Below are 25,554 nucleotides of genomic sequence, written 5' to 3'. Positions count from 1 at the left end.
GAGCATTGTCGGATGCATACAGGTTGAAGTGCGGAGTAAGGCAGGGAGGATTGAGTTCGCCTAAGCTCTTCAACCTGTATGTAAATGCACTGATAGAGGAGCTCAGCAGCACCCGCATCGGGTGCCATATTGATGGAGTATGCGTAAATAATATCAGCTACGCCGACGATATGGTGCTGCTGAGTGCCTCTCCCTGTGGGCTCACTAAACTGATAGGTGTCTGTGAGCGGTACGCTAATAGTCACGGTTTAAAGTATAACGTTAGAAAGAGCGAATGTATGGTCTTTAGGGTTAGAAACAAATGCCCATGCGATGTCCCACCTATAAAATTAAACGGGGAGGTACTCACTGTAGTGTCACAATTTAAATATCTCGGACATATTGTGACTTCTGACCTTAAAGACGATACAGACATTGAACGCGAACGAAGAGCATTGTCTATTAGAGCTAATATGATCGCCCGTAGGTTCGCTAAATGCTCTAATCAGGTCAAGGTCACTCTTTTCAGGGCGTACTGTACTTCCCTATATACTAGCGGCCTATGGGCGGACTACACAGTAAGACGGTACAATTCTCTTCGTGTACAGTTCAATAACGCTTTCAGGGTGCTGATGGGGCTGCCGCGATACTGTAGTGCATCAGGGATGTTTGCCGAGGCGCGGGTGGACTGTTTCCACGCGACTATGCGCAAGCGTTGTACATCCCTGGTGCGCCGGATCCGCGCCAGTACCAACAGCATTCTGAGAATTATATCTGAACGGGTAGATTCTGTATATCTCAACCGCTGTTGTAATTTGCACCTGAACCGGGATGTGAAATATCTACACTGACATCCTGACAACTGTATAGAATAGCGAAATTGTATGAAGTGACATTTTATCAAATTTGACATCTGTATTAATTAATAGCTATATTGAATGAAACATTTTAAAATTAATTTTATTTGTATTTATTTTTATTTGATCGAATTTTGTTTTTATTGTATTCTGTTTGATTTAGTTTCACTTCTTTTCAATTTCAATTAATTTATTTATTCTTAATCATCATTAATTTATTGTGTATAGTACTAATCATATATTTTAAGATATACATTTTTTACTAACAATAATTGATCTCAGTTGGTCTCTCAATAAATGAAATTGAAATTGATAAATAGTGTAGATTGGAACGAGATACTTATAAAAAATAGTGATGCAAAAAAACTTGCGTTCTCCATTATAAACATTATAGTCAGCAAGTTTGATATTTGTTTTCCTTTGCGGAAAAGAAAAGCAATTACAAAGCATGACTCCTCTTGGATTACCACAGAAGTAAAACTATATAAATCCTTATTTTTTGACATTTTAGACTTTAGAAATAGATTTCCAAATAATGAATTACTGAATAATATTATATCTGACATGAAAGTTCAATATGATAAGATAGTGAAGAGTTGCAAATCTAGTCACCATAATAATATAATTAAATCTAGTACAAACACAGCTAAAGCGATGTGGAGTGTAATAAATAAAGAACGTGGAAAGTGTAATAGTCCGACATTAGATATTACAGATGTGATTCGCAAAGATGATGGGTCAAGGTTCGACAGTAAGAAACAGGTAGTTGACGCGATGAATTGCAGGTTTCTGAGCGCTGCAGCAGCGTGCGGGGCGCCGCGCGCAGACGTCGCCGGTGCCCTGCGCGCGCTGCGCGATGCTCGGCCCGCCTCGAATTACCTACTTGCTCTCCGCCCCTTTACAGCGGATGAGGTATATCGCTTAGTAACTTCCCACATTCCACCGAAAGCTTCTAAAGATGTATACGGTATAAGTATGATACTACTGAAACTAGCACCGATTCCCTTGTCATTTGCTATGGCGGAGCTTTTTAAGCGCTGCATAAATGAAGGCACTTACCCAGAATCATTAAAAATAAGCAAAGTAGCCCCTATTTTTAAAGGTAAGGGTAGCAGAGGTGATATAGACGCATATAGACCAGTCGCAATCATACCAGCGATAGCGAAAGTCTTTGAAAATGGCCTAAGTACTCGACTCACTAGCTTTTTAATCTCCACCGGTAGTTTATCAGATAGGCAGTATGCGTATCGCGCGGGCCGATCCACAACTTCCCTGACCCGCGAGCTGGTTCGGCGCATCATGGCCGCCAGAGAGCATCAGAAGCAAGTGGCCGTCTTGTGCTGTGATCTCTCAAAGGCGTTTGATGTCGCCGACCACGCTGTGCTCGAGGGCAAGCTACAGTATTATGGCATCCAGGGCACCGTCTTATCTCTATTTAAAAGCCTCCTGCAAAATAGATCGCAAGTCGTTGTCGGTGATGGGGGGAAGGCGAGATCAGATCCATCGGGAGCGCAAATGGGCGTGGCGCAGGGATCGTCTGTATCGAACCTTCTCTTCTCTTTGCTTCTAAATGACCTGCCGGACGCTATAAAAACGGGTGACGTCCTTATGTATGCTGATGATGTTGCCGCTATTGTAACAGCTTCAACCATAGATGGCGTCTGTCAGGCATTGAACGCAACAGCAGCGCAGCTCGCTCTGTGGTTCAAAACAAACGGCCTCTCATTGAACCTAAAAAAGACTCACTACATTCACTTCAATTTAGCGGGCCGCTCTATGACACCGCTCCCTGTTCAGATCGATGGAACATCGCTTGACCAAACCACCACCACAACCTTTCTAGGGTTCGAAATTGACTCGGGTTTGAAATGGGATAGGCATGTCGACAAGTTGTGCAGCAGAATAGCTAGTGCCTGCTTCGCTCTAAGCCGAGTTGCTAGGACAGTGACTCCAGAGGTCGCCCGTACGTGTTACTTTGCAACCGTACACTCTCTTTTGCAATATGGAGCTGAACTCTGGGGTCGCTGTGCTGAGTGGGAAAGGGTCTTTCGCCTGCAAAAACGTGCCATTAGAATCCTTGCACGAGTACCAATTGATACACCGGCTAAAGACCTTTTTAAAGAGTTAGGGATTCTTACGTTACCTGCTATTGTAATCATGCAGATAGCAGTTTATGTGCGTGAAAATATACACACCTATAAAACAAATGGCATGATACATGGGCGCAATACTCGAAATGCACATAAGCTCGTTGCTATCAACCGCAAGCTTGCCAAGTCCTCGAAATTGACTCATGTGACGGGCCCCACAGTATATAACCATCTACCAAAAAATATAACTGGGGCCCCAAGCGTAAGCAGCTTTAAACATCGCCTAAGAAGTTGGCTTATTGAGCGCCCGTTCTACAATTATGAAGAGTTCATAATGACCAATTAATAATTGTGCTATTTACTTTGATTACTCTCTATTGAAAGTATTAACATTTTTTTATTATTATTAATGACTTGTAAATTAGCTTTACAAAATAAATGATTATGATTATGATTATGATTATGATTAGTTTTGTCAAAATTCTAATACATATCGTTTACACTCATACATATTAACGTAACTCTATGCTATTTAGTTTTCGACGAACAGCAAGTAAGGGATTGTAATAAATACACTGCAATATTATACTGAGGCAAACTGCTGTGTAGCACTTATGAATATTTCTCCTTTAGATGTGCACCTCAATTTCTTAGTTTTTGAGTCTAAATTAAAGTTTTGTATGTAATAAATGTGTTACACTGTCTGTCTCCATTTCATGTGATGTTGAATAAAAATGTTCTATGTCTACAAGCATGAAGCGTCTTTTGTCATTGATTCATTCAGTGATCGCCTCTGAACGTATCAGGAACTAGAAAAATTACAATCTCTGTCATCAGTTTGTTTTGTGTTCAAAGATTCCAAGAATTTATTTGCGCAGAATACACGTATATACATGCAGATCATATTGGTACAAAAAAAACAAAGTTCCAGTGTATTCAGTCTGCGTGCAGACATGCAAAGATTATGGATTATAGAGGAGCACATTCTAACATCAAATCATAAATCAATACAAACATGAATAAAGAATAATATAATAATTAGTAAAAAATATGAAAATGTCAATGAAAAATAATTGCAAAGTCAGTTATTCAAATAATCCTTAATACTATAAAAGCATCTGTCCAAAAGCCAGCTGCGGTACGTTGCGGTTATAATGAATAACATTGTATGTTGTGCATGGTCTCAAGCTCCTTGTTATCTTTTCATGGCAATGGTTAATGTTTTTCATGGTAATCGTGAATCAGAGATAGTCAAAGACATCGATTCGATTGATATATTTAGTAAGTTAATAATGTGAATCGTTCGCCAGGTGCACCGACAGTTCTCGAAGCTGCGCAAGTTCATGGAGCGGCTGGAGAACTGCAACTACGCCGTGGAGCTGGGCCGCCAGCTCGGCTTCTCGCTCGTCGGCATCGCCGGCGCCGACATCAACGAGGGCAACGCCACGCTCACGCTCGGTAACCGACCTCCACGATACTGTTGTACAGGTCCACCGACAGTTCATGGAGCGGCTGGAGAACTGCAACTACGCCGTGGAGCTGGGATGCTACTACTACTAATCTGTTAAACATAAGCTATATCTTGCCGTGGTGGTTTTAAGCTTCAAGTCTATGTACATGCAACATGTTTTGGTAATGTAGGACGATCAACCACCTCAATGTAGGTGAGCGCACATGTTATTAGATTTGAACCTCAAAACCACCACAATACAGCAGCTTTGCAAAAGACATCGTTGCTTTGCCACGCGCTCAAAACGGGAGCCGCATAAAATAACACTGCGGCTTTTGTTTAATAGATTAGGGCCTTAGGCGTAAAATTCATACTGAACCCTGATAGATATAGTATGAATTTTGTTTCAGGGTTCAGTTTTAAAAGCAACCGAGAGGATATCCAATAAGTCACGGGTTTATATCCCGCTTGAAGTATTCTTTTAATTTCCCTTGATTTTAAAAATAGCATTTTAATCTGTGATGTACTATTTCAGCGCTGATCTGGCAGCTAATGCGCGCGTACACGCTGTCGGTGCTGACGCGGCTGGCCAACACGGGCAACCCCATCATCGAGAAGGAGATCGTGCAGTGGGTCAACAACAAGCTCGCCTCCGCCGGCAAGAACTCCTCCATCAAGAGCTTCCAGGTAATCTGAACTTTAGAGGGCAGGACATAGCCAATGAATTGATGCGAAGTGTCAGTCAAGATTATAACAGTTCCAAATCTCTCCACAGTGGCGCTAGCGTAGCTATAGAACATGAAATTAACTTAGCCGTTATTGAGGGAGTGAAAAGCGCTCTCAGTGATTCGAATTTTTTTAGGTATTATGGTGCTAGGTTTAAATGAAAACTGTACTATTTCGTTACAGAAGCAACGATATTTTTCAGAATTGACTGAAATTGCTAAGGTTGCAAGCGATATCGCTTGAGAATCAGAAATCAAAAGTTAAAAAAGTGCAAATGTTTCAGGATGAGGTGCTGGCGGACGGCAAGGTGGTGATCGACCTGATCGACGCCATCAAGCCGGGCGCCATCAACTACGACCTGGTGCTGCCTGGTGGCAACGAAGAGGTATTGTTATATTTATTTTTCACACTCTGAAGTGTGCAGAAAGTGATACTTTTCTGCTCTTGGGCATCTTACTTTCCCAATACGTTTTTTTATTAATTTTTTACGATAAGCATTAATATGGCAGAGCAGGAAAAATTTGGTTATAAATGGATTTGTCGTACAATTTGGATTTTTTTGTTTGTCTCCATTAAATAACTGAGTTGAGTAGTTGAGTACTCTCAAAAATATTATAAAAGTTTATACTTCTTCATGTTTTTTTTTTTAATACACATGTATTCGAGAAGAAAAGTTTGTTTAACTGGGGTGAAAGGAACCATCAGTCTCGCGGATTATTGGACCTCGAACATACCTCGACTGAAATTAGTGCCTTTCATCCCTCGGTTAACAATGTATTACTGTTCTCATTTAGAATTTTCGTAATTGTCTGTTTAAATAAGAGAAAAGATATCTCGTGGGAAATTCTATACGTTGATACGTTAAAAAGTGCTAAAATTGGGACTCCAATATTTGGCAATGTTACATAGTTTTTTTTATATCACCACGGTAGCAAACAAGCATACGGCATGCCCGATGGTAAGCAGTCCTCGCAGCCTATTGACGCCTGCGACTCTATGCGCGTTCTGTTTAGTTTATTGAGTACCTCAACAAAAAAAACTACTATAAATTCAAAGAATCAGAGCGTGACAGACGGTAATTAGAATTACGTCATTTCGTAATTGTGATAATTATTTTGCTATTCTAATCACATGTGATCTTCAATCAAGCTTGGTTACGACGGCTCGTAAGGTCACGTAAATCATGCGCGTTGCCGAACCTTGTACACTCCTTTTTTGAAGAACCCCATACTGTAGACCGTCGGAAAACCTTCCTGCTATATTATTCTTCTATTAATAACATCTGTATTTTTGTTCTGACGAGCAATTCCGGTACGTATCCGCAGGAGAACCTGGCCAACGCGAAGTACGCGGTGTCGATGGCGCGGCGCTGCGGCGCGCGCGTGTACGCGCTGCCCGAGGACATCACGGAGCGCAAGCCCAAGATGATCATGACGGTGTTCGCCTGCCTCATGGCGCTCGACTACATCCCCGCCGTGGACGCGCCCGTGCACGCGTAAGTCGCACACTGTGTCGGCAACCACCACCGGTTACTTTCAACCATAAAATAAGCGTGTGCTTAGGGTTTGAACGCCCTGAGATTAATTTCTTGCGGTTTTAGTCTTGCAAGTGCGTGCGCTTATGAAACATGCCGTATAGTTGTTAGATTTGTAGCTGGCCCTCGACGGCTTATCTTTTGTCCATTGTTAACTAAAACGGCGCGTGCCCCTACCTGCAAAAAAAAGGGCCCGGTCACTTTAACCGGTTATTTAATTACAACTCCTATGATAATTGAAATAAGATTCAAAATGAACAAATGGAAAAATAATTTGCCAGTTCTTGTGTGGTCCCTATACGGTAACTGAGTGCCGGCGAGTCAAACTTTATACCCTACAGTTTTTGCGGCTATGAAATTGCAAGAAATTTATCGCAGTGCGTTCTAAGCTTTAGGGTCGATTGCACTAAACCATTTGTAGCCGTTAAAAATTTCGCTAAATTTTATTGTATGCAAAATCTCATATTTCAATACTGAGTGACGTTAGTCGGATTGTCAACTGTGGTTGGTGCAAGTGGCCCTTAATGCCATTGAGATTGCAAGAAATAGAAGCGAATTCGTTAAAACACATGCATCTACATCTACGCCTAAAACATTCATTACACTTGTGTCTCTCACTTTATTCTGGAATCTCAATGGTATCATGATTTGAATCGAAAATCGGTCAATTCACCAATTTCTATGTAATTGTACTGTTGAAATGCTAGAAAAAGCTTGGGATTTGGTCACCCAAATCTGTGATTTCATCAGAGTGCATTTAGACAATGTCAAATCAAACGGGAATCATTTCACTATTTTGCTTTTATTTTATGTATGAGAATTGTCTAAATGCACTCATGACATGGTCAATTGTCAGGTTGTTTGTATTGTCTGTGACAAGCTCGCAACTCATTAGAGACTGTTTTGAGACCATTGTAATGTTTGTAACGTTTTTGTATGGAAGTCTCTACTGAGTCTTTGGTTAAGGTTTTGTGAAACGTTTTGTATGTCTTTGATATATGTATTTGTACGATTAAGCATTCAATCCATTTTATTTTAAGCAATAATCACGTTTATAATCATATTCATGTTTATCTGCGCTAAAGTTTATTTGTTTACTCGTATTCATTGATATATATAAATGATCGTGATTAATGATAATAAAATATACACTTTTAGGCTAAGGAAAAGGCTTGGAATGTACAGTCGGCTACAGATATACATGACCTCCATGAAAATTTGTGTGCAGGGGGGTCAAATATCTCTGCAGCTGACTGCACTTGGAACCAAGTATATTACAAAACTGGCCTTCAATAGAACTATAACAAGCGTTCTTATAAATATAACCCACCTAAAGGTACAAGCAATATTATAGACGATTTTCCGCCACCGCTCATAAATATGAAAATTCATTTATACCAATCATTTTATACAGTTTTATTATGTAAGTATGTGCTGTACGGGTCGACTCACAAGTGTTGCGATATTTTGTGACATCTGCACTATATCTTCTTAGTTTGGGAAACCAATGTGTCTGACATTTGTTAGTTGACCGCACAGCGTGGTTAAGGTAATTTGTGATGTCCCGGGAAACTTATTTAAATTGATTTAATATAATAAAATATATCCCCATTCCAATTGTAACAAGGATAACAATTAAATCAATTTAAATGAAGAAATTGCTCGCAAGGTGGGAATTATATTAAGTATATATAAATAATATGTGTATGTAACAATATATGTTAAGGGTAACTTATTTAATATTAGGCCTTTGAAGATATAGCGCTTACTGTACTGTTCAACCCTACATTGTCTTACCTAAATTGGTAAATATTATTTCAATTTGCTAATTCAAAAAACATTGTTTTATGCGTACATTTTGTCTTATCGACGCTTTGACATATATCTAAGGACGGGCCTTACGAGCAATAAGAATGGGGACAGCACAGCGGTGTCACGCACACAAATTCAAACCAATCGTGCAGTCTAACGCCACAACGCGATTGGTTGATGAGTTCGCATCACGCGCGCGATTGGTCGCAACTAGTCTCGTCAGACTGCATGATTGGCTCGAATTCGTGAGTGACACCACTGAACTAGAACCATTTTTTGTGCCCGTAAGTTTAATTCTTGAAAATTATGGGAACAATTTTTTTGTACTATTTCTACCCTAAAAATAAACTGGACGAAATAGTATAAGTTTTTAGATTAGACTGATAGCTAAAATATACATGAGGGTTGCAGTGAGTTGCCAACGCCGCTGTAGTCAAGCGAACGGCTTACACTAGTACTTATCGATTAGTATTACGACGTGTCAATGTTTTATACACTTATACAACGAACTTGCTTTCAAGCAATCGCGTTTAGTTTGGTTAAGATTCTCGTTTACTTTGTAGGCTGATAAAGTTTTTTGACTCTTATATTTTTGGCTTCCAAACAAAGTTATCATTCTTATAAAGGGTGTTATGTTAATGTTTTAGACATATACTGTGTTTATATTAAAGGTTTGATTTTATCGAGAATTAGAACGTTTAGCTCAAGCACGTAACGGTGTCCTAGATAAAAACATAATTGTAACTTACCTACTGATAACAATAGTTTAGTCAATATTTTGTGCTAATTTACACTTAATATACAATCAGAACTATAACGGTAATTACTTGTAAAATAACGTTCTCATTTTAGCATTTTCATGATAAAGTAAATTTTAAATATAATATCAACAGAATAAGTTAACTCTCTAATTTTGATAAGTATCTGCTCTAAAACAGCTTGTGTGGGAATTGGCAATAACGTGAATGTGGAATTGTAAGCCTTTTATTTTTATGGTATCCGACATAAAACCTACATTCCTAACACAATAGGCATTCCCTTTTGGCATTTCTACCATTATTTTATAAATTCCCTAATCAATATATATTTAATTTTTGAATGTATATTTGCTAAGTTATTTTAAGTCTGTGAAATATTTTTGTAGAGCATTTTATTGAGGACTTTCCCTCGGGAAACAACGATTTAATTTTACTATATTTTTAATTGTAAATTTTTATTTTGTTAAGATTTTTATTATGAAAAATATTACTTTATTACCGATATTTTAGATTTATTTAATCAAACGGATCAATTCGCGTGATATTCCATTTTATTTGACCGCTTTATGACAAAAGGGTCCTACATTATGTATCGACATAGATTATGCGCTAGGGTCACTAATGTATGGACGACTGTAAGCTGATTAATGGATAATAAAACGGAATTGGTAAAGCTAAGGATGTATTTTATTTGAGTATCTTCATTCTATGTATCTCAGTATTATCCTATATTAAAGTTTTATTCTTTTTTGGCTTGGGTGCTTTCTTGTTGTGACTGTCCCCTATGTTGGTATGTTTCAGAGTTATTCATTTTCTATGTTAAGTTCCCTGTGATGAAATCTATAAAAGGCAGATTGGTGAGCAATGCCTACCTACTTACTTTTGATTTCCTCCTACTTTGACATCGATCGCTAAATATTATAACGTTGCTCGAGCGTACGAATAAATACACGCGACACGGCACAGCGACGCCGACGTCAGATTTAGCGCGCGTCGATACCGCTCGTCAGCGTTCTGTGTGTACGTTGGTATAGTCGTTCGTTTTGTAGCTGACCCGAACGGCTAATCCTTTGTCTATTGTAAGTAAAACGGCTACTTACCTGCATAAAAAAAATTCGTTCGCTTTAACCGTTATTGATTTGCGACTATGCTAACTACAATGAGATTCAAAATGAACTAAAAATATGTTGCGAGGGTGGTCCCTCTACGGTTACAGTGTGCCGGCGAGTCTAACGCTACAGAACCATTCTAAAATGTGTCATCGAGATGCGTAACAAAGGCGCGTTATCGGAGACCGCTCTTACACTGGTTTTTTTAGCGTGCGACGAGCCCGCGCTCAGGTGCCAATTAGAATTATTTTTTGCAGGTTTTTAGCACTTGCGGTTTTACTTACAATAGACAAAGGATTCGCTGATCGGGGCCAGCTACAAAACGAACAACTATACGTGGTGGTGGTATCAAATCTATTCAACGTACGCTCAGTGCTAAGCTGACCGGGTGGCTGTACACACCAGTGTGTGTAGGAGCAGAAGAGTGAAACACGATCGGTTTCGTTCTCTGGGACTTAGTGTGTCATAAGAGAGAAAGAGAGGTTTGAGAAAAGAGTACCATGTACTTTTATTCGAAAAACGAACACGACGGTTATTTCGACTCAGAATCACGAGGACTATTGATTTTTTAAAATGTGTCCCCAGTTTTTCATACAAATTTTGGGTATCACTTGTGTATGCCGTCACCACAACCAAACCAAACCGTACTAAATGTATGAGAAAACGCTAAACTGATTTTTTAGGGTTCCGTACCCAAAGGGTAAAACGGGACCCTATTACTAAGACATCGCTGTCCGTCCGTCTGTCACCAGGCTGTATCTCATGAACCGTGATAGCTAGACAGTTGAAATTTTCACAGATGATGTATTTCTTTTTTATATATTATATATATCGTTGTCTAAGTACCCTCAACACAAGCCTTATTGAGCTTACTGTGGGACTTAGTCAATTTGTGTAATAATGTCCTATAATATTTATTTATTTAAATACTAAAAAGTACGGAACCCTCGGTGGGCGAGTCCGACTCGCACTTGTCCGGTTTATTTCCTTTCTAAATCGATAATCCGTGTGATTTTGAATAGAATTTTTATAATATTGAAGCTGATAGTTTTTCGAAAAAAGTCAAGGGTACGATATTATTGTTAAATGCCAATAAGCAGGGTTAGATGTCAAACCGGATGCCAGGCTCACATGAGCCGTGGCAAAAAAGCCAACAAGTTTAGGAATATGACGATGATGATGATGCAATTGCGACCGACATCAACCCTATCAATTTATACCCTAAAAGCTTGATTTCTTGCTTCGCTGACATTGGTCGCTCTCTTATTATCAAACCTTAACAATACAGTTCTATTTCCTTCACTACATCCTAACAGATCGCAACCAGCGGCGTTCCTCGACGACTCCCTGGAGGTCGAGATAATCGACCAGCCCGACGAGAGTTTCGACGAAGCCGCACCCGAGTCCTACATCGACCAGGACCTTACGGAAGTTGTGGACGAGGCCGCGCCCGAGTCCTTCATCGACCACAACCTGGTAGAGGTCGACGAGTTTGAGGACTCCGGCCTGGGCTCCCTAATGGACAAACCGCCTCTGCCGCCCAAGCCTTTGTTGGATAGATCCGCGTCTACCCATTCTACTACGTATAATTTTGCATAAATAGTAGCAGAATATTAATAACCTTTAACTTGATTATTATGAACTAGCACGAATTGCTACTACTAAGAATTTCCATTCCTTTTTACTGCCATGAACGATGAATTTTTAGTGAGTATTTTTACCAGCGAGTTAAACTTAGATATACCTACAACTTCCATAAATTGTAGTAAGTACTGTTGAGAAATGTGTTATCAACCGCACTACTTCCTTTTTTGAGAATTCGAAGTAGTAAAAGCGGGAATATAATCAACATGTATAAAATAAATTATCTTTATTATTATCGGCATTCTTGCACAATACTGGGATGATGTCGTACCTAATGAAAATCGTATTATTATATAATTATTATTTTTCATATATACTTATTTTATGCAGAAATTTTATTTTTAGGTAATAAGCAATTTTAAATAAACAATTTTTCACTTTTATTACTTTTTCTTTCTTTTTTGTAGGATAATAGAATATAGGAACGTAAAAACGAACGAAACGAAATAAAATAATTAATACGAACCCCACACGACGTACCCATTTAGCTTCGTCTGCACCACAAATAATAGTATATTTAATACAATCATGATATAATAGAGACTTTTCAGTCGAGTACTGTGTTAAGGCAACGAAGCTTGCTGAGTTGCCTAAGTGAGGTACGAGATTGAAAAGCTTGATTATATCACTATTGTATACAATACTTTTTCTACGAGTCATCAATAATATTTTTTTTTTTACTATAAAACCTAAATAAGTAATGAAAATTGGTAAGTATCTAAGTAGACAAAAATGTAGTTCAAAAGACAAACGCACGAGCCCCCGTCCTCCCGACCGACTCCCGATCCATGGGAACGCGGCAGCATGTGATTAGATTTTTTTTTAGTTGACTACAGCGTATCGAAAGAAATTTTATAGTTGAGTTGGGAGCCCATTCATGAAAAGTACGCAATTATAATTTGGTATATACGAAATCTTAATTCAACCGTTACAGTCGAAGAGTAGAAAATAGCATTTTCACTACACCAGCTGGTAAAGGCTCTTTTGATTGTTCAAAAACGGATGAGAAAGTTGCATTTTATCCACACGTGGCAAAGTGGTGAGAAAAGCGAAAACTAATAACAGTGATTTGAATTACTGTGTACGAAGAAAAAACATTACGATGAATTGACTGTAAGGGAGCCCCGACATGTTTAATCCAGCCCTGCCTAGACCAGTTGTGTTCAACTCTAATTTTATAGAATAACCATGATATGAACCTTGACCTTTAAACGCCACCTAACCGGAACCTAATGTATGTAACCTTTGAATTATGGAAGGTAGAGGCAAGGAACAGAAACTCCTTAGGCAGAATTGTTGCAAAAGTGTCCAGCTGTCAGCTATAAATAATAGTTCCAAATCTCTCCAGAGTAGCTAAGAACCTAGGCGTTATTGACGGAGTGAAGTACGCTGTCTATGATTAGATATTTTTCTCAAGTATTCTAGGTATTGTAGCGCCACCTATTTATGGTTTTTTGTCGGACACTTTTTTGTCTATGGAGATTCTGTTCCTTGCCTCTACCTTCCGTACTTTGAATGTTACGTCTATTATGTACAGCGTGCCATTTTGAACCTTGTTGAAATACACGAAGTTTGATATTGCGTTTTAAGCGCGCGCGTCGGGTGTTGAAGTCTTTGCTGGCGGTTAAAGGCTTAGTGTAAGCCCTGAGTGGACGCTGGAGGCGGGCGTGCAGCGGGGCGGGGCGTGCGGCGTGCATGTTCAACTAATGCAAACGTATAGGGGCGGCCGCACTGCACGCTGCTCACATCACTTGTGAGCCCGACGCCGCGCTGCACGTCCCGCCGAACGCTCCGCTTCGAGCGTGCACTCAGGCCTTACACTTAAGAAAAATATGACATGACATATAAAATAAAATCAGTTTTAATAAAATAAAACTCCGTTTTATACTTTGTGATGATTTAATTCAATCCATAGCCGGCAACAAAATGTACAACATCTTACTCTCATTCAATACAAATTTACAACTTCACTTCGATGGGCGAGCACGAGATACAAAACAGTAAAACCAATGTGATAGGTACAACGTGAACAACTAACTTATCAGAGAATAGAAAGTTGTAATAGAGTGCCAAAGTTACCGACACTTCGAATGAGATTCAAAAATGTCTTTGTAAGGCCATGTGGGGTAAGAGAAACATTATTTTGTTCGGGTCACGTGTACAATGTTTCTATCACCCTATCTAACCTAATATTTACAACTTCCAGGGCATGAATTTTATGTTTGATTTTATTAATCCTCTATAACTGTCTAATCTCTGCTTTTACTGTTTTCACAACTAAAATAAATTTAATAAATAATTTCATCGATTCAGTGTGATATAATGTATTTAAAATTATAATTAATTTAATATCGTTAACCAAATTATAGGAACTCAATTCTCGTTCTTGAAATAGAGATAATATAGGATGTGAAATAATTAATTGTCATAGATTTCTTCCTAATTTACATATGGGGCACAATATCAGGTATACCTATGTTTTTCTACGAAATGAACCAAGAAAAAGTTAACAGGAAAATAATTTAAATCTATTATTATTTAAAAATATGAACAGGTACCCACTCATGAATGTGTTAAGTATATTGAAGTAAAAATTGTTATATGCATATTGCTATAGATGCGTCTAAAATTGTCAAACCTTTCTTGGTTCACTGAGTACAAAAAAAGGGACTAAATTAAATATTTTGTAATTGTAATTGATTGAAACATTGAATCATTATTTATATTTTAACACATTGCAGTAATAGGTACTTTAATATTCATTCTCACATAACACAATAATGAAAAGTCCAACAATTGGCTGTATATAATAATTATTTATTTGCCATTTCGTTCGTATGCACAACATTTACATTCGTCAACAACATGCGAGGAGCCAATGAACGTCACAAAAAACTTATTCAGAACAAAACGTAAATAATATGTACATAATTAAATCGACTACTTAACGAACGAGTGCATCAAAACCTCAATAGTTTGTACATCGCAACAACGCTGGTCAACTCGGCGATTTAGACTAAAAATCTAGTTTTAAAGTATTGGCTATGTTCATACTCGCTATTCCGTAAGAAATTTTGGAATGTATTCGCTTTAAAAATATCAATATCGTATTGTTTAGTTTATTAATAAAAAGATTTTGCTAGGTAGTTCACCGAGCCTAACACAGAGTGCGGACGCTCGCATGACTATACTATTCTAAAATACTGGACATTTTGTATAAGTCCTTGCTTGATGTTCATTACGAACTCTACTGATCTCTTCAGAGACATCTTATTGTTTTTGTTATCAATGAATTGATTTCTTAGATGTGTCGCTTAACGTTTCAAGTGACTTCTTACAGTTTCTACCCTAGTATATTATTGCTAACCGTTGATTAAGACACTTGAATAATAATATTTATGAGAGAAATAACTGCATGCACTAAAATACTATCTCGGACGAGCGGCCGCACTCCGCGCTAGAGGATATTTCGCTAAATATACATATGTTATTTTATTCTGCATTATAATATTAAAAATTGACTACGACATCCACAGTTGCTAAAAAATTACAAAGATTACAGTACTACAATTTAGAGTATGCGCTTTGTCAATCGTGTCGTTTCTCAAACGTTGGTGAGGTACTCCTATCTGTCTTTATCAGCGATTGCTATTATTGCTAAGACGTATATTACAAATCGTAGTACTATACATGAGCAGTAACGCGCCGTCTACCGTCTAAAGCCTTCCGTAAAAAAAATATTCACAATATTTTAAAAGCTAATTTGATGGCAAAAGTTACCTCTCCCGTAAAAATAATATTTACAATGTGCTACATCCGTTTGCCCGGAAACCCGACGTGGCGGATAAATAATTTGATTGAAAATACTACCGCCGAGCTTCCGGAAAAAACTAAAGATAAATAAAATGTCCGTCACCTACGACAATGAAGAAGGAGTTGTGATAAATATGTCGCTTGAATTCGAGATTTTGACTAAAATTCTAGCCTTGAGTAGACGCTAGTAGCGAGAAACCAACCACTGACCTACGTCGGGCCCAGCCCGAGTATAAAACATTGTTTATTATACTAAAGCGCAACTAAAGTAACATACAGCTATGAATATCACTGTTATATGTCGAGACAGCCCACTTGACTGACTTAGTCTACTATAGCCGATAGCGAAAAGTGTCCTAGACGCCTGTTAAAAGTGAAAAAAAAACAACCAATCTAAATTGGCACAAGGTAGCTTTTCACATAATACAGCGACTGATATATTTTCGTTCAGACAAAACGTTCTAAAGTTTTAGGTAGGTAAGTAATTTTAGTATCATGCGTTGAGATGCCTCTGTACATTTTGGCTAAAATATTATGTATATTTGAGCATTCATGACACTAAATCATCTTTAGCAGCGTGGGATAAATATTCAAACAGTAAAATTAGGACAATGATAAGCTAGCTATCTTACTATACATTGCAAATTATTTGCTTAATAATACAACAAGTTCTTTGTTGTATGCTTTTGAATACGATTAAATACAAAAGCAACTTTGTTCTGTGCGAAATAAAGTTTAAATTTATTTGATTAACACCACGCCACCACAAAAAATATACACGTTTGATTATAGAATAAAATACAAGTTGGCATCAGTAAACAATAATATAAAAAACATACATTCCAATTAACCCCGCTTGTATTCTATTTTACAATACAACAGTTTAAGAATTCTGTCAAAGTATTGTCAAAAATATTTTTATCATTGATAGCCATATCAAATGTTTCATTTCAAATGTCATTTGTTTGATATACCACTAGTTGTCGCTAATGAATAGTCAAATCGAGTTAAATCAGATGATTCAATTATGTCAAAAATAATCGTCAAATTTCACTTTTCACAAACAACAACCGGAATATATTTAACTTATCTTAAGTATTTTAACACAATTTCGTCCATGTTAGATATATTTTGCTGGCAAAATGACAAAACAAACAGGACTAAATTGCAATATTTTACCTAATTCACCAATAACGCCGAATTCAGTTTAGTTAACCACATAACGCATTGCATTCATACCTGTAGTGAAAAAAAAAAGAAAATTAAATAAAACGAAAATAAAAACAACATCAATTTTAAATAATTATTGCAATTATGTCCAACAAATATTTTACATGGATTTACTATACATATATTGTATTTATAAATACTATAATATATTGATATGATTTATGTCTGCTATAACTATTATACATACATATACATTATTGTACATACAAAGCGTCTTCGGTGTGAAAAGTATATAAAATAATTGTGATCATATGAGAATAAAATGACACGTAAAAAAACTAATCATAATTTCAACACTATCTTTGTCATCTCTATAGAACGTAGTACGAAATGAAACTTCCAACTTCCTTTCTGTTTCATTCTAGTTCAAATCAAATCCTTCGTAACTCAGGTTCAAAGCAGCCTGTTTCGAGAAGCCAAGATTTATTTTAGCAATAACTCATTAACTGTTTAAGATGTGAAATGCCTAGTACTAAATTCGTCTTTCGAATCTGACAGGTGATTTAGATGGTTGCGCGGTAATGCTGATTATCAAAAGTCGACGTTTAAAAGCCGCTAAATACAGTGCCATCTGATAAAACTGTCAAACTAGGGGCACGGTATTTTCATAGACAACCGCTTTAGTACAATCAAGAACTCTTTGCTTTATTATCTTGTTGCTATGGTTTCGTTACGATGTTAAAACAGTCCAGAAGCGTGAAGCCCCGCTACCCCAGATCACAGTCCCGTACGGCGGTCTCGCGCGGGATTACCCATTACCTGTCATGGTGCTTGTCGAGGAGGTACTCCTTGAGCCGCCGGACCAGGTGCTCGGAGAGCTGCGTCACCTCCGGCCACTGCTTCAGGACCATCACGCCCACCATTACAGCTAAGCTTGTTGTTAGGACTCGTACTCTGGAATTGCAAGTTTAGGTTGATTTATTGGAAAGCTGGCATACAGTTAACTTAGTAGTTTAATGAAGTTATATATATGTTCAAAAAATTATATAACAATATTACACAATGTCATCTATGCCCTCGCATCATACTTATATCATTCATTTTCTTAGTCATTATGTGTGTCAGTTATGGTGTATTAACTTGTACCTAGTGCTTAAATTGAAGAAAGTTGACTATAACTAGTGTACGTTTTGAGTTTCATTTGCATTTTGCACAAGTGTTGTGTAATTTTTAAGGTCCGACCGAGAACGCTTTTTTTTTGTCTCGGCCGAGACCGAGATTCACGCACGACGAAGAGTCGTGGGGAGTGGGTGAATGTGCTGTGCGCAAGGCCGCACTTTGTCGCGATCGATGGGGAAACCATGTTCAGCAGTGAACTCATATATCATTTATATGTATGTTAACATTATTACGAAATATGGGCCTTGTTGCCTAATTAAATAAATAAAAAATGAAATAGTAAGAACATAATGAACAAAGAGTTACCTAGTGCGCAGGAAGGGCATGGCCACGCCGGCGATGGTGGCCATGAGCAGCAGCGCCAGCTGCAGCAGCGTGAGCGCCACGTTGAGCAGCTTGACCAGCAGCAGCCGCGGCGGCAGCGCGGCCACGCCCGCGTCGCCGCCCGCGCCGCCGCCGCCCGCCACGCCGCCCGCCATCCATTGTTCTAGTTTGCTAATCTGAACGAACACACGCAACGGTTTACAATTGACAAATTAAGTATGACACCTATATAGGCCATTTTGAATATTTAACTGGAAATAACTTTGTAAGACCCGGGGCAAATATTTCACCAAGAGTTCTAAACTCAGCTTAAATTGGTTCGGCTCGGTGATTGGCAAAGTAAATACCCAACTCCCTGAATTTCCATTACAGGTCGAAGATCCGGGGGCCAGAACAAAGTAGAAGGATGTGGTGCTTAGAGCATGATTGAGTCCCAGTGTAAAACAGTAACAGTGGACCGACGCCTTTGATGTTTGCGTAACTGCCGACACCGCACAAGAACACAGTAGGGTTGTCACAGACTTTTACACAACTGCCCAAAAAAGGAGGGTAATGTCTTCAGATTTCGTATATGTATGCAAGTATTTGTTGTCATAGACTTTAACACAACTGCCCAAGAAAGGGGGGTAATATCTTAGGTTTACGAGGGTATATGTATGCATGAATTTATGTATGTATGTGCGTTTTTTTTGATCCACCATAACTTATAAATGTACCTACATAATTCACACACACACAAGTTACAATTCTTACATCATCCCGAGTGACGCTGGGTGGATATTTTTACATTGAGAGTGTTTGCTGCAAGTTTGACTTATTCTTACTCACAAGGATAGGTACCCAACTGTCCGGTTCCGATTTCATTTATATTTATATCTGTTTAAACTCAAGTTTTCCTAAAAAAAATACCCGTCTTTATGTGTATCTTTAGCAATAAGATATTATAAAACTTCGAATGTCGATTTTTTTAGCAAAAAATTTGTTTCAGCCGACATAACAAAAGAAGTGTTCATTATTTTTTCCTGCTCTCAAACATATACTCAAACCAGCCGTTAACTAGCAAGTTACTTGAGCATCACTTTCTATAGTTAGAAGACTTAGTATTTTTTTTAGTACTTTGGAGGACATTTTCTTCCAATAGGTTAAGTTTGGGCAGCTAAAAAAAAATACGTGTCTGTTATTTTAGACTACTCTATAACATATATATATATATAAATCAAATCGGAACCGGACAGTTGGGTACCTTTCCTTGTCAGAATGACGAGCTCTTTCCATCCTAATACGAGAAAAAATTACAACTTCTTACTACAATTTTCGTACTTCCTAATACGTTACCGCCATAACAAAATAGAGAACTCGAAAATTGTACAAACTTCTTAGAAATTATGTTGTTTTACATCTGCCATTTTTTTTACTTTAGCAATTGGCATGATATCACAAATTGGTATAAATTTTGCACTATATAATAATATAATATTAATCACTTTCTATTGAGTGTAGAAATTGATGAAATCATAGTTTTTTATTTGTGTAAACTGAAAACTTGCATTCTCGCACAGCATAATTTTAATTGTGAAATTAAAACTTTTCAAATAAGACACGCTAGCCCTGTGAGTACCGATCTACTAACAATGGCGATGTATGCAGCTCGGGTGCGCGAGACTCGCCCCTCTTCCCTCGCACCCCGCACGATTGCCCAGTCTAGACGGCTTCGACGAATGACTGTATTGTTTCATATGTGATTGAGTACAAGTTATCCGAGGACGATGTCGTGGACAGGGTGAAGTGGAGAAGGTTAAGTAGGAAAGCTGACCCCACCACCATGTGGGATACATTGCTAGAAAGAGGGAGATAAGTTTTACCTAGACCTGATTGGACAAAACATTTTATTACAATGCAATAGAGCTTACTTTAGTCTGGCAGAGATCGAGCGCTTCGTGAATGTCCCGTATCCTCTCTTCGCTTTGATATTGCACTTTCTCTTCTACGTCCGTTAACGCTTGCTTTAGATTTTCAACCTAAAAAAAAGCAACGAAATTATTACATTACTAATTTTATTCTAATAAAAATATGTGAACAATTTTAGGAAAATCAATAATTTTGCTGTTTGTTTCTTCCTTACGTTAAACCTCTTTTCTATGAAAACCTTTTGACATATAATTTTTTTGTTGAAAAGATATTGCGTACCTGAAAACTGCCCAACCACGATCTTTACGTGAACTTTCACGTCAAGACTAAAGTTAAAAAAGGAATTTAAAAAATGGTAAGATACCTCATTCTGATGTAGTTCAGTGAGATCGTTGATTTGTTCTTCTAACCGCTCAGTCTTGAACCGTTCTTCCTGCAACCGCTCTGTCAGGTCTGACACCTCTTGTGATAAATTCTGTATCGAAAAACAGTTTCTTTACTTTGGGTATTAATTCGTTGCTGTAACACTAACAGATAGATTCACCAAATATGAGCTGAAGAATTACAGCTATCAATATGTGAGTTCTCTCATATCAACCTTATAAAGCGTGAATTCGAAGTCAATGTTGTATGAACTTTTTATAGGTATAAGGTTACTTGTATTGTTCTGTTTTTCATGAAGCCACACAATCAACACACCGTGGGCTGGGAAAACCCGACAGATTTTAGCCACGCATTCCTGTGGTCATAAGGAGATGTTATATGAGTTTTGGTAAAATTAAACAAAAAAAAACGTTTTTTTTTTGCGTTTTCTGCACACGATATGTTATTTTTTTACTCCTTGGCGAAACAAAAACATTACAACGAATTTAAGTTTTTCTATTTACAGATAAAAATTGCGAGTTTCTATTAAAACTTTAATATATGTCAGTAAGTATGTCTAAACCAAGTCACATAGTGGCAGCGTCGCAGCCAAAAACGCGTTTTTCACTAAGTTATAACAGAAACAAAAAATTTCATTATTTCTAAAACAAGACTGGCAGAAAACTTTGTATGAGATTTTAGTCTCTATAAGCGGTCAAGAATACACCTTTAAAATCTGTCAGGTTTTAACAGCCCACGGTGTATGTAAATAAACCTAACAAATTAAGTTTGTAAATGAGGGTAGTAGATGATGTTATTAGGTTGCGAACCTTAAGCGCGTCGAGTTTCTCTGCAAGCCTTTCGTAGTCCTCCCGGCGCGCGGCCAGCTCACTGAGGATCGGCTTGATGCTGAGCGCCGCTTCGGACAAGTTGTTGGAGCCCGCCTGCGTCGGGTATCTGCCACCAAAACAGTAACATTATATTTAAATAACCGGCCAAGAGCATGTCGGGCCACGCTCAGTGTAGGGTTCCGTAGTGACTTAGGCGTCACAATAAGCTAAACTGGAGCTTAAAGTATAGTAAATTGTTAACCAAGGGATGAAACGGTACCTTTCGCCCGAGTTAAACAAATAGGCAAATTTGCATAATCAGTACCTAATTAAAGTAAGTCTTTTTACTATGAAAGGAAAACTTTTAGCGATAACTCAAAAACAGCTAAACTGATCATGTCCGCTATAGTTTTCATTTAATGTCTTTCTTAAGCTCTACTTCCACGATTTTTTTCATATTTTTTGGACCTATGGTTCAAAAGTTAGAGGGGGGGGGACACAATTTTTTTTTCTTTCGGAGTGATTATCTCCGAATATATTCACTTTATCAAAAAATGTTTCTTGAAAACCCCTATTAGTTTTGAAAGACCTTTCCAACGATACCCCACACTCTAGGGTTGAAGCGAAAAAAAAATTTCACCCCCACTTTACGTGTAGGGGAGGTACCCTAAAAAAAAAAATTTTTAGATTTTATTGTACGACTTTGTCGGCTTTATTGATTTATATATCCATGCCAAATTTCAGCTTTCTAGCACTAACGACCACGGAGCAAAGCCTCGGACAGACAGACAGACAGACAGACAGACAGACAGACAGACAGACGGACATGGCGAAACTATAAGGGTTCCGTTTTATGCCATTTGGCTACGGAACCCTAAAAACGCATACCTACATAGTGCTTATATTATTTGATATGAAAGTTGAAAGGTCAGGCTCAGGTTAGATGGCAGTCTTTTGCTTTAAAAACAGAATCTTGTAATTAGGCTGCCAAAAACAGTTAGTTTAAGCTATGGTCCGTTTTTTAGCATTAGAAAGTCGCTAAGCGATCTTGACGTGCCTTTGTATTAAAAAAAAAAACATTTCCGGAAAACTAGTCACAGCAAATTTTTTTTTTATTTTATTATTCAAATTAGTTACACAGCATTACAATATTACTACTAAGGCACTGCGAACTACAAAACATATATAAAAAAATACAAAGATACGAGATAAAACAAAATACAATTTAAACATTGTATTTGGGCGACAACGTAACAGCGTGGCTCCGTAGCGTTCGTCTGACACAACGTCTGATATGATACAATTATAAATCATATACGATTATTTACAATCTTTAGCTTTCTAAAGTAATATAAACTAATTTTTAAAAAGCGTTTTTCAATAATATTCAATAAAAAGACACGTCAAGATTGTTTACCTTTTTTTCTAATGCTAAAAAACGAACTATTATAAAATACTTAAAAAATAAGAATTTCCTATTCGGAATAGTAAGATCGTCAGCGCGTTTCAGTTGTCAGAACAGCTCCATCTACCAGAAATGATACTTACACGGCGCCTTCACTGGTGACACTGCTGCTAGGGGACGCCTCAGGGGAGAACTTGGGCGCGGGCGAGGTAGCAGCGCGGGGCAAGGTGGACCCTCTGGGCGCGGCCTCCCCTGCCTCGGACGCGCGCGAGCCTTCGGAGGACGCGTTCGCTGGATGTTGTAGAAACACTCAATACTGGGTTAGGGGGGTTGTGCCTTGTAAGGCAATATGCGGTAACACCAAAAATGTTTCAACTTACGCTAAAAAAATCTCTCCCTTCAAAGTCGGTTAAAAATACATACATAAACTAAGACTGCTAAAATTATTACCGCTTCGATACTCCGGTAAGAAAAAGAACCCGCGCGAAAACGATGAGTATCATGCTTAACGATTTTTACACATTATTATTTATGGGGTAGCCTCAGAGGCTTAATAAAGTTCACCCTACAAAAACTTATACATGCCAATATCGATTGTTAAATTCTTCAATATATAATATATATGCTAATTTCTCTCTATAATCTTGCTACCGTATATTCGTCTTATGAGGCAAAGTTGTGACACTTAACTGTAAGTGGTATTTAAAAAAATCGAAACGTTACAATTTACTATATGTACATAATTATGTAATTTTTTTTTATGTGTATACGTGTACTCTAGAAAAGGAGTGTACTTTTAAAACGCTCATATAACTCGTGAAGTCTAAGAACGATTCATTTGCATACTATCATGTTTTTCAGAATATATTATTTTAGTAATTTTAATAACCGTAAAAGTGCTTAAAACAAAGAGTGATAAATACGTGCCTTGTAAATATATCATTTTGTTTGCAGCAAGCAAATTAATGACATTGCTCAATTGTGTGCTGCAGCGTGAACATTAGCAAAGCAAAGATCTGAAAAATTCTAACAAGTCTTACATAAAAACCTCACTTTGTAGACCGCTGGTAGGTAATTATAAGAAAAAATATTTTGTTTAACTGTACAGTTTATAAAACTGAATTCCTATACATATAATTAAATTTAGTTTTTAACTCTTATAGCAACGGACAAAGTGGCATTCCTCGGAAATAAAAGTTATCTTTACATTGACTGACCTTTTTAAAAGTCGGTTAAAAAGAGTCGGCATCGCTCCGACCCAATCGGAGAAGGGCGAGACGAGACGAGTAAGAGCGAGACGAGAAGGGAGCAGTATGTACAGATGTACCCACTCGTTCTCGGCCCGCCTTGGGGTCTCTCGTCGAGAATATACAGCCGGCATAAGCGTTAAGAAACGCTACGGTAGAACAGACGATCCAAACATACCCACCTACATACACAGCCTACACAGGCTCGTACCCACTCGTTGAGTCCCAGAGACAGGCCGAGAAACGGTTTCTACATGCTGCTCTCTTCTCGTCTCATCATGCCTTTCTCCGATTGGGTCGGTTCTGTTCCGAGAGGATCTCCACGAGTGTGCACAGCCGGCATAATGAACACCTTCCTCATTTACGTCGCACAGTCGGGTTTACATAGTAAGCCAAGTTTTTATATTAAGCGCTGGGCCCTCGCTAATGTTACACCATTTAGAATTTTAGATAAACTCTTTTATTTGCGAGGAACGCATTAATTCTTATTTCTGGTACAGTCAGCATCATTCAGACGACAGCCAAGAGTTCGTAAGAACTCAAGTCTTTTAAGTCTAAATTTGAAGAACTCCAGTCGTTTCATTAAGTTTTCAAGTGCAACTTAAAAGGATCGAGTCCTTTTTCTTCGAGTAAAGATTTCGTCCAAATTTTTATAGGTTTTATCTACGAGTAACACAAAGGAAAATTGACTTTTTTTTAGTGATTTGTGTGGAGACAATGCAATTTTAGAATACTTTTGTACATCATTTGAGAGTTCTCTTTAAAAGGCTCAAGTCTTTACAAAAAAAAGACTTAGGTCTCGATAAGGACTCAAGTTTCGACTTAATGACTGGAGTCTGAAAAACTGAGTCGAGTCTTAAAGCAGAGGACTCAAAGGAGTTAAGTCTTAACGAACACGGCTAAAATAGTTTATTTGTTATGATGCTGCCTGTAATATGCTGGTAACGTATGCCTGAATAAGCAAATATCTCATTACACTGGCGTAACAGTTGCGTAGCGGGTATTTACCTCTCAGTTCCGCGTGTGGTGGGGCTGGCGTGCAAGAAAGAGACAACACGGTAAAGCAACGAAACTCACAACACGCTTGAAATGATTGCATTGTACAATAGCTCATGAAATATGTTTCTGAACAAATGATAACTGAAAGTTTAAGCTGGATAGTTGTGAAGAATCTGGTTATTCAATAGATACGAACCAAATAACGCTTTTTTTTCAAAGTCAGCATTGTACAACTACGAGCGTCGGCACAGTCGTTATACAACACATATTAATGGGCCCACTGATTGCCAGTTCGCCGGACGATATCTGCCAGTCAGTGCGACATGACAGCTTTTGCGAATATCTGACAGGCCGATA

At 38.0% G+C, this 25,554-nt stretch overlaps 2 protein-coding genes across 8 annotated transcripts in view; one reads left to right on the top strand and one right to left on the bottom strand.

Moving 5' to 3' along the window:
* LOC133530570 (plastin-2) overlaps positions 1-12,214 on the top strand; it is a 70,355-nt gene extending 58,141 nt beyond the window's left edge. The window contains exons 11-15 of the mRNA XM_061868528.1: positions 4,237-4,384; positions 4,912-5,063; positions 5,386-5,487; positions 6,428-6,597; positions 11,632-12,214. Coding sequence (XP_061724512.1) covers positions 4,237-4,384; positions 4,912-5,063; positions 5,386-5,487; positions 6,428-6,597; positions 11,632-11,914 — 855 coding nt within the window. The 3' untranslated portion in view covers positions 11,915-12,214. The remainder of the gene's footprint in view (positions 1-4,236; positions 4,385-4,911; positions 5,064-5,385; positions 5,488-6,427; positions 6,598-11,631) is intronic.
* A 1,625-nt stretch (positions 12,215-13,839) lies between these two features.
* Positions 13,840-25,554, bottom strand: part of LOC133530571 (transmembrane and coiled-coil domains protein 2) — a 75,755-nt gene continuing 64,040 nt past the window's right edge. For 3 of the 7 annotated variants that reach the window (XM_061868530.1, XM_061868529.1, XM_061868531.1), the window contains exons 12-19: positions 25,207-25,230; positions 23,095-23,242; positions 21,547-21,673; positions 20,718-20,828; positions 20,356-20,463; positions 18,428-18,621; positions 17,762-17,896; positions 13,840-17,011 (exon numbers count right to left, since the gene is read on the bottom strand). In XM_061868530.1, the coding sequence (XP_061724514.1) occupies positions 16,984-17,011; positions 17,762-17,896; positions 18,428-18,621; positions 20,356-20,463; positions 20,718-20,828; positions 21,547-21,673; positions 23,095-23,242; positions 25,207-25,230 (875 nt within the window). In that variant the 3' untranslated portion in view covers positions 13,840-16,983. The remainder of the gene's footprint in view (positions 17,012-17,761; positions 17,897-18,427; positions 18,622-20,355; positions 20,464-20,717; positions 20,829-21,546; positions 21,674-23,094; positions 23,243-25,206; positions 25,231-25,554) is intronic. The other 4 variants (XM_061868532.1, XM_061868533.1, XM_061868534.1 and 1 more) reach the window with 2 other exon arrangements.

The sequence above is a fragment of the Cydia pomonella genome, chromosome 23, assembly GCF_033807575.1.
Source record: "Cydia pomonella isolate Wapato2018A chromosome 23, ilCydPomo1, whole genome shotgun sequence".
In the NCBI taxonomy this organism is placed as follows: domain Eukaryota; kingdom Metazoa; phylum Arthropoda; class Insecta; order Lepidoptera; family Tortricidae; genus Cydia; species Cydia pomonella.
This window is presented reverse-complemented; position numbering and strand designations above follow the sequence as displayed.